The sequence below is a fragment of the Arachis ipaensis genome, chromosome B10 (genome assembly GCF_000816755.2).
Source record: "Arachis ipaensis cultivar K30076 chromosome B10, Araip1.1, whole genome shotgun sequence".
Lineage (NCBI taxonomy): Eukaryota > Viridiplantae > Streptophyta > Magnoliopsida > Fabales > Fabaceae > Arachis > Arachis ipaensis.
Genome location: NC_029794.2, coordinates 10,750,887 through 10,764,607, shown reverse-complemented (window position 1 = coordinate 10,764,607; position 13,721 = coordinate 10,750,887). Strand labels below are relative to the sequence as shown.

At 30.7% G+C, this 13,721-nt stretch overlaps 2 protein-coding genes across 5 annotated transcripts; both read right to left on the bottom strand.

Moving 5' to 3' along the window:
* Positions 268-5,404, bottom strand: LOC107622860 (sterol 3-beta-glucosyltransferase UGT80A2). 4 transcript variants are annotated; one of them, XM_021114805.1, is made up of 16 exons: positions 5,171-5,400; positions 4,876-4,947; positions 4,289-4,382; positions 4,039-4,181; positions 3,821-3,891; positions 3,483-3,564; positions 3,183-3,284; positions 2,960-3,015; positions 2,732-2,766; positions 1,873-2,077; positions 1,696-1,761; positions 1,552-1,610; positions 1,258-1,354; positions 1,106-1,145; positions 755-976; positions 268-592 (listed from the first exon to the last, which is right to left on the bottom strand). In XM_021114805.1, the coding sequence occupies exons 1-16, from the start codon at positions 5,237-5,239 to the stop codon at positions 539-541; spliced, it is 1,467 nt and encodes a 488-aa protein (XP_020970464.1). In that variant the 5' UTR covers positions 5,240-5,400; the 3' UTR covers positions 268-538. The 4 variants fall into 4 exon arrangements, with proteins under 4 accessions (XP_020970464.1, XP_020970465.1, XP_016180398.1 ...); XM_021114806.1 differs by lacking the exon at positions 1,552-1,610 and having other exon boundaries at positions 1,258-1,317; positions 5,171-5,395; XM_016324912.2 differs by having other exon boundaries at positions 1,258-1,317; positions 1,552-1,761; positions 5,171-5,391.
* On the bottom strand, positions 5,695-10,046 carry LOC107620109 (protein SUPPRESSOR OF GENE SILENCING 3-like). The gene is made up of 6 exons (XM_016322325.2): positions 9,859-10,046; positions 8,161-8,989; positions 7,661-7,955; positions 7,015-7,259; positions 6,629-6,759; positions 5,695-6,166 (listed from the first exon to the last, which is right to left on the bottom strand). The coding sequence occupies exons 2-6, from the start codon at positions 8,974-8,976 to the stop codon at positions 5,944-5,946; spliced, it is 1,710 nt and encodes a 569-aa protein (XP_016177811.1). The 5' UTR covers positions 8,977-8,989; positions 9,859-10,046; the 3' UTR covers positions 5,695-5,943.

Below are 13,721 nucleotides of genomic sequence, written 5' to 3'. Positions count from 1 at the left end.
AGAATTCTAAACATACAACCCCAGTTTATAGTCTTCAAAGATTCTTCATTAAACTTGCAATGTATAATAGTGTTTAAAATTTAAATGTACGGTTGCAATTAACTTAGTTTAATCAACTTTCCTACTTAGAAATTATGGGTACATCATAATTCCATTTTTCTTGAGACATCACGTTCAGGTTCAAAGTCTTTAGTAAAATAGCCTAGTCATTAGTAAGAAAAATGGTATAAGATCAACCACTTCGAGTAGTGCTAAGAGACTAGCAAGTTTTGTGATTTGTAGCCATTAATTAGCCATCATTAGTATTTTTAATGGTGTGAAATTACATCTAATAGTGTGAGATTACTCACTTTTCTTTTACTGGTTAAGTACTGACCAGATTTTAACAAAAGTTTTGTCGATTTAAATATGAATCTGTAAGTAGAATGATTAACATATGGTACAAGAATTATCTATTAAAAGAACCCCCAAATATCCAATGATAACGAGAAGAAAACATGAATGGATTCTTGGGAATATTTCAATTGTCTTGAAGATCTCAATTTATACCAAGCTCTTCTTTAAGGCACTTAACTGCTTCTGATACACCGTCCTGCAAGTGTTTAATAACATGAATACATTCAATTATTGCATATAATGAACTAATAATCTTACTGTTACAAAAGGAGACCAAGAATGCATATAGAGCAGATGAAGTAACATCATCAGCCATGAAAATTAATTAATTATGCTTTGTATTAAGAATATGAATTACCTCAAGTGATATTCTTTCAGAGATTTCTGCAGCTCTTGCTTTGACTCTTGATGATAATGCATCCTGTATTGCCTTTGATAGCACATGTGCAGCTTCCTGTACACTTGTTTCATCATTTTTATCAGGAACCAAATGGTTTCTACTGAGCGGTTCTGGCGAAACGCCGAGCCAGTGCATTCTCTCGGCCCAGTAGAACTGATCTAGCATAAAAGGGCACACTACCTACAAGTTTTGCTCAACCTAGTCAAGTACATCAAAGAGTGATACTCATTGCAAAAATGAATAGAAACCAAATGAAGTGGATTCTTCCTTGGTTGTAACAAAATATGGTAGCAAGGGTTTAATTCTAACCTGAGGCGTGCCTGCTTGTAATGCAGCAGCAGTAGTTCCACTAATTACAGGCAGAAGACAATCCATGCAAAATATACATATTAGTACACGTTCTTGTATATGTTTCACTTTAATTACAACTTTGAGGGGCTCAGAATAAAAATTGGTCCTACCTGCCTCCATGATGAATCACAGCAGCACAGTTTTTGAAGAGCCAACTATAGGGTAGTGAACTATTTGCAAAACATAAAAACATGCCATTACTTGATGCTGAAAAAAAAAAGTTGTTAAATCTTCTAAATACGGATATGGTTTCTGTTCATGACAAAATATTATGGTGTTGTTTGATGTATGTAGCCTAGCCCAAAAGAGGCTTACATAGTTGCTTTTTGGTGTTGATAAAATCTTAAGAGTGCATTAAATAACTGTAACTGTAAGTGACACTAGAGTAGCTAAAGAAAACCCACCCAAAAAAGCAAAAGAGTTGTCCATCACAAAGACGAACAAAATCTTCATTCCATTTTTTCTGGTCAGATGATTCTTCAGCAGCAAGCTTACGAACAATCAATTCTAAAGGTTCATAGCCAGCTGTAAAGAGAATAAATCTGTACCTTGTAGTGTTCAGGACAGTCTGAAGAACAGAAAGAAATGCATGGGGGTCTTTCAAAAAACCCATGCTGCAAGTGAATAAGAGAAAAATCAGGTTGAAAAGACATAAAACTACAATGACTGAAACAACTACTATATCTGACTCAAGACAATGAAGAAAAAATTGAAGCAAGGTGTACCTCCCAATGGAACTCAACCCAACAAAAACTGGATTAGTCTTTATAAAATTATGCAACTCCAAATGGCTCGGACATAAGTCATCTTTAGCATATTGGCCTCCAGATGAAAAATATACTGAAATTTCTTGGCATCTCTTACATGTAAACTGCCATTCAATAGGTGGAAACCAAAATCCACAAACCCGTACTTTCGGTGGCCAGTATGCTATCAATGAACTAACATTAGTCAAGTGTTGAAACATAAAACCTATAATAAATAAATAATTTACAAAAAAAAAAAACACACTAGAGGAACCATAAACCAATCAAGAACACAAATTTTCTCAAGAACATGTCAATAAAACAATAAGGAAACAGATTTAAGTACATTGCATTTCTCAGTAACAAAATAATGAAGAATTAATCACAATATTTTTTTCTCTTAAAAGGTCACAGATCTTCCGATTTACATAGAATTTTCTGTTCGATCTTTTTGGTATGAGAATACTTGGTTGAAACAAAATTATAAAGATACTTATTTAAACCCACCACGGGTCTTGATACATTCCTCATTTTCATTCTTCCAATCTCTCCTACCTAGTAAACTCAAAACAGAATTCAGATGCAACTATTATGAGCATTTATCGGAGATCTACTCTTCACCTCTCAGAAAGTTATGGCAGCTGTCATATGAAACCGTCTTAACGTTATGGTTTAATACAGGACATTTGCTACAAATGGATATAAAATTAAAGAAAGGGTATAGATGCAGGCAGAAGAGGACTAAAGCATGAATTAATAGGCAACATCATGAATATATATATATATATATATGCCATGTAGTGAAAGAGAAGCTTTTATCAAAGACCACAAAACATACCAGGGCATTCAACAACTTCTCTACTAAACCCATACCTGTTGAACAATGTACCTAGTCAGCACAAAGATCAGATCTAGTATTGCACAGCCGTTCAAAAGACAATTAAATGTATGTATCACACAAATATACAATTTAAAGGTGTTTTATCATCAAAGTTGTATCAAAAGTGAAGTATTCTGTATCAAAAGCTAATTGAATAGACAAACTTTGAATTGTGTCTGCGCTTACATTACTAGAGGAGATTGTGGCCTTTGATGCCAAGTCGGAATTCCTGTCACTGGATCCTGAAATCACCAAATAAATAAATAATGGAAGTTCCTGTGGAAATTTTAAATAATGAAGGGTTCCTCATACTAATCTGCAAGTTTACATGTCTAAAGCAACCTAACTCAGGTGGCACAGACATGGTTTTAACGAATGCAGTGGAAAGATAAGTATAGGAAACACTTACTGTAAAAGGACATGAACTCAGATGCAGGTTGTCATTTCTCCACAATCCCCAATTTTCTGTGAAAAGAGGCCACATCCAGTGAATAACATCCTGCCAGCAAACCTATGGGGGAAAAAGATTATTCAAAATGAAAAAAGAAAACAACAAATTAATATACAAGCTGTATTTCCCAATCGTAGACTACAGCATGCTCTCCTTAATAAAGGGAAGAACACAATTGTAAGCAGGAAAAATCAGAATCAGCTGTTAGCATCTTTCCAAACTTAAAACATTAGAATATAGAAGTTTGACGAGCAATACCTTGCCAGAAGGAGATTCAGTGAGATATCTATACAAAAGAGGAAGTTCTCGTTGGAATTGGCTTTCAAATGTTGCAGGTGCACTACACAGGATATATCAATGACCATAGTCATCAACTGGACATGACCTTCTATATTCATATATCTTGAGATAGTAATTTTTAGAGGACAAACATAGTGCATTTCTGTTTTTTCTTTTGCTGTCAGGCAGGGCCACTGGGGATGAGGGCATTAGAGGCAAGCATGTATACCAACCAAAAGCAAGGAACTTGAAAACAGGCATTGCATTACAATTTCAGGAAGTTTAACAATACACAAGAGGATGAACTTCTTTAGTACCTATATGGAACCACATAAGGTGCAGCTACAACACAACGGACACAAAAACTTTCTGCAAGGCTCCATCCTTCCTGAACCATTAGGTAAAGCTCTTCGTAACTATACACTTAACCACTTGGTTAAATTTGTTTATGTCTATATAAGCAATGGAAACTTTTAAAATAGCAGCTTCTAGATTTCAAATGGCAATCTTGACAACACTATTCAAATTTGAATACCAAAGCAAAAAAATTTATCACAATAACGTCACCATCCAAGGCAGCGCCATCTCCAAATATCCTCTCAATTAAAGAATAGCATTCTTGTCGATGATCTTGTGTAATTTTCTTTTTTTGCAAGGAAAAGGATAAATCTTCCTTCCCTAATAAAATAAGAACATGTTAGAAACTGTAGTCATCCCCTCCCTTAACCCTATATATATATAGCATTCCCCACATCATAAAGGGTTATCAAGTTGATAGTTCAAACCTTCCAAATCATTAATCTGCTCAGCAGAAAGAACCGGAGGAGATGAAACTGGGCAATATTCGACATGCTTTTCAGCCAAGTGAGAACTTAAGCTCTGTAAGAGTGATTTGTGAGTTGGGATTCGGAGGGTAAGGTAGGGAAGGGAATGGATTGAAATTTAAACCCTTCCCTTCACTCTCTTTCCAGCCAAGACCTCAACTCACAACAGTGTTAACGTTTTGTTCAAGTGTCAGATATTAACAGCATGAATATCAAATAAAATGCAAATACCAAAAATAGTGACTTGATTTGGCAATAAAATCTCTTNATATTTTATATTTATTTATTGGAAGGACAGTTGATCAACTCGTTTCAGCTTCCAATTACGAGGAGAAAAATGACTAAGAACTCTAAACTCTAAATCTATGTATGGTATATGATAGTAACCTGTCAATAATTTACACTTTTTTTTTAACAATTAATCATTAACCAACATAAATAAATGTTACTCTGGCCTCTGTATCGTATAGACTATTTCACTAGCTGCTTACAATTCGCAATTACAGTAGTAAACAAGTGTTATGCTTATCAGTTAATAATGCAAACACCTGGTGTGCGGAATGAGTTATTAGAATGACTTCATACTGCTTCTGGTCACAAGCAAAAGCTGCAGCAATGGCCTGCAATTAACAACAGTGCAATGCAAAGTTTGAGAAACAAAACAACCGTCGAAACGGTTGAAGTAAAGTCTTAACCTTTATGTATGAAACAAAAAAGGCATAACTTTTGTATTGTTGTTCAGTTCAAGAAATTTCAAAATAGAAACAGTGACTGAGCTCATTTATTTTCTTCTTCACTTCGATTTTGGAAATGAAACAAGGAAGAAGAAAAATCACTACTCACAGAAAGAGGGTACACGTCGCCTTTGGTTCCGAAAGCCATGAACACTGCTTTCGGTTTCGTTCTCTCCATTCTCCTCCTCTGCTACAAAAGTTCTACTATTTCTGTCCGTTTTCAACTTCAATTAAAAATTGTTGTCTTTGGATATAATAATTATAGGAAGAAAATTTTTAATAATAGGAAATATGATATTTAAATTAGGATTTCACTTATATTAGAAATTAACTGAGTCTAATTTACTCTAAAAACTAGCTTAAAGTTAAAGATGTATTAGACTGTTATTTTTAAAATGTGAAACTTGTGGGATTTTATACACACTTCATTGGACAAGGACTAGAAGGGTGAAACTTGACAATGATTTAGACCTGTGTTGGTGTGAGAATAATTCAATAATAAGTTCTAACTTTGCTCTAAACTATATTAAAAATGAAGTGGGTCTAACTCATGTTACTTAATTTCTAATAAGTTGTAAAAAAAAAAGTAATAAATAAAATTATAGTTTCAATCATATATTAAGGATTTAAGATCTTGGAATAAATCTTAATTCTTAATGGATGTGGTGATTCATCTTAAACTCAATAATCAGAATTTTATAATCAGAAAATTGGGATGAAAACTCTCAATCTTGTGATACATACCAGATAACATAAACTCTACCATTTTTAAACTTTAAAAGATGATCCAAAAAATTTGTATCACTAGTTCACTACAAAATTAAATTATGCTTTCCTCAGCATGTGTTTCGCTTTCTCTTGCCAGTGTGATCCACCCGCCATTCATTTCTGAGAGTTTTCTTCTTGAGAAATGGCTGAAGCATTGTCCAAAAGTTGAGTCAGTTCATTTTCCAAATCCTTCACAAGTTCAAGCTGCTCCTCGAACTGCTTCTTCCTCAGAGCCATCATCTTCTGGTGATAAATTTTTGCAATATTAATTCTTACCTCCCCAAATTGCTTCATCCTGCTCTCTTCAACACTTAGGAAACCAATGACTTTCTCAACACTGTTGACACAGACAAATATATTTGATTTGAGAAATGGCAAAAAAGATCATACATCAAGGTATATTAAGCTGTAAAATTTTATATACAAGTTCTAAAATTTTATATATCATAGTTATTCGTTAAATATTTTCAACTCAATTTCACTTATAGCCAGACATACCCTTATATACAGAAAGAAAAAGTATAGGTAAGCAATTTTTAGTTAGTTAATATTAGTCAATTTTGTTTTTAAGATTTATAATTTAGAGGCTACAAGTAAGGGTTTATGATTTAGGGTTTATATATATATATAAACTAATTTGTAAAACATTAGCTGATGTTGGCTAAAAAAAAATTGACTACCTAGCATTACCTACAGAAAATGTGTCATCAAAGACTAAAAGAGTGATAAATTAAAACAAAGATTTTGAGAGAAGCTTAGAATAATTTATAATATAATAAGAGGAAAGCAAGATGATTACCTATGTATGTTTTCCTCTACCCCTTTTTCTAGCCTTGCTTGCTGCAAAACTTCATAGTCATCTTCTTTTGAAACTATAGCTTGCTCTATGATTTGGAGTTGCTGTTTGAAAAATATCTCTTGTGCATCCATCTAGAAAAACAATATTATACGGGGGTAGGAAAAAAAAATCAGCTCTTGAAGAAAATTTTGATTCGTCACCAAGAAAAGTGTCAATTTTTTAACATTTCCTTTGACAAACAATATCACAATCAAGCAACTCAGAGGCATTTCAAATTGGATTCCGTTGGTACCGCTGCTTCGTGAAAAGAATCAAGTTATCTTCTTAGACAAACAAATGAACACTAAGAATAATAGTAGTCCAATTTCAGTCTCATAACATGGTACCTCCTCTGTGCTCTCTTGATGATGTTCTTTAACACGCTCCCTCATAACACGGTTTTCTTCCATTGTGATGCGTAATTTTCCAGTCATTCTAGATAAAGACTCTTCAAGAACTTTTGATTTCAATTGTTCTTTAGCTATCTTATCCTTAAAATATCCAAGCAATCGACTATCATCATTTATATGCTTTATCTTGCTCTCTACTGTGCCTTGGTATGATCTCATTTCAAACTTCAATTTTGACTTTCCTGAAATAGTTATGTAGATATCCACAATAGTTAAAAGATACAAATAGCAAAACACAGAGTATGAATATAATAAATTGAGATTTCAAGTTCATCATAAATTCATTTCAGAACCTTTCTTAGGAAATGAAGTCATTCAAAAATTAAAACTTAATTATTTGATTTGAAATTAACTAACAGCATATAATTCAGTTCTTCAAGGAATTTACATTGTTTCATACAGTTCAAAAGTAAATCAACAATTAGAATTCAATTTCTTGACTTGAAATTAAATAATAGTATAAGATTCAGTTCAATTCAATTTTGTCTCATCTTAGTTATCCAAACACCCTGATAATAAGAGTTAAGATTAGAAACCGGTGAGATGAAATGAAGAATGATGTTGAGAAGAAAGTAAAAAAGACCTGCACAGTGCCAGTTGAAAATATCCATATCTTCTCTAGAAGCCAAGTAGCCATAAAGTTGGCGCTTCCCACCTGGAACAATTGGATTCTGACATCGGTTCCATGCCTCCTTGTCTCTTCCCTGCTCTTTGAAATGCTTGTGGAGGCGCACAGCTTCTAAATAACCTGCTGGTGATGCATCAAAAACCAACATACTCATCCCCCGGTGTCCTTGTGGACCATATGAGTGCCTAGCCTTTTGTGCAGCATAGTTACTGAAGCAATCAAGGAGCTCTTGATTCCCCATTCCATACCACTACAATTCAATTCACATAAGTCAAACCACAAAATAATAATTTAAATTCGACAAAGAAGGGACTAAATAACTGTTAATTTGGAGTATTCAATGCAACAATATTTTGAATCAAATACTTTAGCAGTGTGATGTAAATATAAATAACAGCAAAAGAGTAAGACTATATCCATCTCCTATTAGAAAACAAGGCAATGAAGTTATATACCTTATTGTTTTCATCTTGCTCATGTCTTGTATTCATGATGACAACCATTGGAGGCCAAACTATTTCATGATCCTTTACTTTCTTATCAAGGCCCTCCCATTTACCATAAGCTTCGTTAGCTGCCCTCAATGGAATTCTTTTCCTGTTGCACTCCTCCTCCAAAGTGTCGGCAAACACTCGGTGCAGCCTTGCCCTCCTTGATTGTATTGTCCTTGAATGAATCAGAAGGGGCTGTAGCCCTTGGTACCAATCAATAGCCCCAACACCCCCTTGGCATGCAGGGCAATGCAATGACATCTCTTGTGAATTGATTTGTTCAGTGGTCATTCTATCTAATTTGTCAAAGAATTTTCTGAACCACTTGCTTTTCTTGCACCCTTCATGGCTTATCTCGAGAGTATCTTCATCGGTGCCATCTAAAGAAAGATCATCATCACTATCAAACACAATTTCAGACTCACTTTCAACGGTTTCTTCATCACTTATTTCACAATAAACTCCATTTCCACATGCCATGTTCTTTTGGGAATTGCTCTTGTCCACCACTTTGCTGCTGTTAAAACCTGCTGATTTGTCATTACCCTGGTTCACCAATTTGTGAGGTGCATTTGGATTTCCCCATGCATTTGAACCAAAATTCTGAGGAAACCAAGGTCCTGGAGCACTTCCACCGGGTTGGTTCTGTGGCTGCCTAGAGTCAGCATTTTGTTTAGAATTGAGTTGGATATTGTTAGCTCCTTTCTTGTTCTGTCGATTAGATTTCACTCTATACACACTTCCCAACTCTGGAAAAGGATCAGCACTACCATCAGCCATGATTCAGTTTTACCTGCAATGTGATGTGATTACAATTATTTTCAAATAATAATTTGTGGGTTTGGCTAAGATAAGGTCTTGAACTTTGAAAGGAAAAATAAATATTTCAAGGTTCCAATTGCATTGAAGCTTACAAAATTATTAACATTGGAAACCATTACAATAAATGCATTGGAAATCATTGCAATAAATGCATTTGAAACTTGACATACATATAGCATTAGAGCAGTTCATAAGACGTGATTTGATTTCATACATATTGAGAGGCACGGGCTAATTCAAACGATCTTGTTCAACAATATAATTAGGTAATTTTGAAACACTTTATCTCTTCTAGTCCAACAAACAATGCAGAGAAAAAAAAACAGCAGAAAACTTAGTCACAACAACAAAACTGATTTCTTATAATCAATATAATTGAAAACAAGATCAGAGTCATCAAGACTCAATAAATCGTTTTCAGTAACACAAATACTGCACATTCAGCTGCAAGTTGATTCCAAAAATATCATTCAGTTCCATTACAGGAAGCATTCACCAATCGATTTCCTCGTTTTCCTTAATTTTGCTGGTTCTCGTGAGAGGAGAGGGGACATTGTGGTACATAACATCAAACATCTTGCATTGACACCATTTTAATTTCCGTTAGAATCGCAAGAGCGAATCATCGTTTCCAAATACAAGGAAATGACAGAGAAAGCGAAAATAGAAAGTTGAAACGCAAAACAACAGTGATGAATTAGAGTTGCTATTAATTTTGTTTTGCATTTAAGAATTATTATTATATTATCATCATCATCATCATCACATTATTATAATATGAATAAGATTGCATTGCATGGATGAATGAGAGATTGAGAGGTAAGGTAAGCAAAGCAACACCTGAAGCTGATGAGTGATGAGTGATGCTAAAAGCGTTGCGCCACTATCACTCTCAGCGTTCCAGTATTATTTGACACGCTGAAAAGGTGTAAGGGGTCTGAAATGCAGGCGCCCCTATGGACGGTGAGTTAGTCGTTTTTACTTTTTACGGAGGTCGTTGAGGGACACCGCCTCAACGGTTCAACCTGAACCAAACCATGTTATTAATAAGATAAAAATAGTAATTTTTTTACATGAATTCTACTTGGGAATCAAGAAAGGTATAATCAACAACAAGCCAATATGTATATTTAAACTATATTTTATACTAATTAATTATCACTAATTATTAATTATTTAAATTTTATTTTTAAAAATATAAAATTAATAATTATTAATTAAAATTGTTATATATATATATCTAATTTTACAACTAAAATGTGTCACATGTCACTTTCTTATTACAATTGAAATCAAATTTTTCACTCCAAAATTAAAGAGTTCTATCCTTTTTCTTACTAATTTTACAACCAAAATGTGTCATATGTGACTCTCTCATTACAATTAAAATAAAATATTTTCCTCCAAAATTAAAGAGATCTTCCCTCATCTCTACTAATTTTATAACTAAAATGTGCCACATATCATTCCCTCATTACAATTGAAATCAAATCTTTTTTTCCAAAATTAAAGAGTTATCCCCTTCTCCCTCTCTCTTTATCTATCCCTCTCATTCCTTCAACCACTCTATCTCTTTTATATATCATTATTATTATCAATGAATAATTATAACTTTAACAATCAAAATGTGCAACATGACATTCTTTAATTATATTAAAATTAAAATATTAAAATTAAAATTAAAATATAGCTATATTATATATTATATTATATTATATTATATTATAAATGTGACACATGACACTCTTATTAAATTTGAGAAAAAGTATTTTCTTTTAAAATTAATAAATTTCCTTCCTAAATTCTCTCATCTACCTCTCTCTCTTTTTTCTATTTCTCTCTATCATTCTCACTCTATATATAATTTTGATATATTAATATATTATTATCTAATTTAATAACCAAATATATTACATGACATTCTCTTATTCAAATTGAGAAAAAATATTTCCTTCCAATATTAATAAACTCCCTTCTTAAATTTTCTCATCTATCTCTCTCCCTTTTTTTATTTCTATCTACTCTTCCCACTATATATATATTTTGTAATTTATATTTTATATTAGTAATTTGACAAATCAAAATGTGTTATCAGATATTTTTTATTATAATTAAAATAAATTTTTCTTTCAAAATTAATAATCTTCCTCTCTCAGTCTTCATCTTTATCTTTCTCTCTCTTTTCTCTCCTTCTCTATTTTTTCTATCTTTTTGTTCTACAAAAAAATAAAATTAACAAAATAATATAATTCAAATAAAATTAAAATTATTATTATTATTATTATTATTATTATTATTATTATTATTATTATTATTATTATTATTATTATTATTATTATTATTATTAGGACAAATCACCCTAATAAATCAATAGCATGTAAATCGAGACAGGACAGCTAGATTTATATAAAGTTCTCCATACTATATAAATCGAATTAAGCTGGTTAGATTTACTTGGAAACATATGAATGTGTGAATCGATATTATCTGTTTCGATTTGTGTGTAGTTAAAGCTCACCTAGTAAATCTATTTAGTCTAATTCAATAAAACTAATTTAATCAAATACCAATATTAAAAATAAATTACTTAAATAATATTTAATCTATTCTAGTCCATAGACACGTATAGATTATAGTCATTCTCGTAACGATAATGAACTGAAACAACGTCGTAAGTTCGAACATTTAGAATTCGTGCAAATTCATATCATTCCTTTGTTCTTTGAAAATATTCTGTATCCTTGATAGAGTTGAATCAAAATTTCTTTTATGGAAAAAGTGTTACGGAGATGGCTTTGATGTGTTGGAGACCAAAATCTGGAAATCACTATTTATATTTGAGTGTCACACCCATTAAACCCGAAAGACCAAATAAAAATAAAATAGTATCTCTAATTTTATTCTCATTTAATTCTAAATCAAAAGTAATAATGACTTATTTAATTCAGCATTTATGATAATAAATGAAAGGACCATTATATAAGTCATTTAATGTAAAATAGCTTATTTTACGATTATAATTAATATATGTATTGCCCATAAATAGATTAGAAAATAATAATTTCGTAACAAAATAATCATTCAATTTGAATTACAATTAATTGATTGATAGAAATTATAATAAAATGTATGATATTTAAAAAATTAACCAAATCAATTAGTTGATATAATTAATTTATTATAATAAAATAAATTTAATAAGTTAAAAAAAATAAATCGAAAAATACCATCAGAAACATGTTACGACAGTTTTATCATTAAGTGCAGAAATTTAATTTTTACATAATAGAATAGATATTTACAGATTATTATATTAAACACGGACTAAAAAAATACACTAAACAAAATAAAAGCATCAATGGTAAAATATAACCTAAAAAATCACTTAAATTCAAAAAGAACCATTTTTATATTAAAAAAATTTTTGTTCCGTCCTTTTTTAACTATTATCATGTTATTATAATTGTTAAATAATATTGGAAAAAAATCTTTAAAAATAGAAATAATGATGACACTTTGAATAATTAATTCAATAGAATGAAATTTAAACGAATAAGATGATTCAATTAATTATACAAATAATAGCATATTTATAAATATTAATATTAAAAATAGTCTCACTAATGTAAATGACCAATACAATAATTATATGAAAAAATAACTAATTACATAATTGCATAATTTTTAAGATCCTATATAGTTAAATCTAACGGACAAATAAAAAAATATTTATATGATAATGTCCTAATATTTTAGCATATTATAAATCATATTATAAATTTATATATCATATTATAATTTTAAGTCAACTCCTTAAACACATTATAACATAAACCATCTAAAAAGATACACCAAATTAACGAATATCACATGGTTCACAATATACACTCTAAATTGTCATGATATTTTAAATAAAAAGAGCATCAATACAAAAAACTCAATAAATATATATAACTAAAATAAATAGCAACAAAGAGACACACAAAAAAATAAAATAAAATAAAGAGAATCAATAAAAACATTAACATATAAATCACATACACGAACAATGTATATATTAATTGTGAATCACAAAAAAAAAGACAATATACATATATATATATATATATATGAATTGAAGTACACATGACAAAATAGAATATTACAAAATAAAATTATAGTAAGATTATTTAAAAATAATATAAAAATCACACATTTTTTTTGTTAATCAGAAGCTAAAATAAAAAAAAGTGTGCGCCTAATAATAAGCAATTAAAATAAACAAAAATTTTAAAAAATATAAAAAAATGAAATGTATAAATAAAGATAAAAAAAACAAAAATTGTACCTAAACACGAGAGAGAGATCGAGATCAGGGAGGGAGAGAGAAAAGAAAGCGAATGAATAAAAAATATTTGATCTTGTATAAATAGAGGATATTGAGAAAAATAAACTAATTAAATTAATTCATATATTTCGTTATCATATTTATTATTTATTAAATAATTCAATATTTACTCCAATCAAACCAAATAATTAATATAATTAACTAAATTAATTAATTGATATAATCTATCTACTTAATATACTAAAATTGGGTTTTCCCCAACCAATGAAAGTGAGGTGTCACTTTCTCGTGAACCCATTTTTTCTCAAAAATGAATGCATTTAATGAATAATACATAATTATACTAATTTAGGAAAATATTTTTATTATAATTATA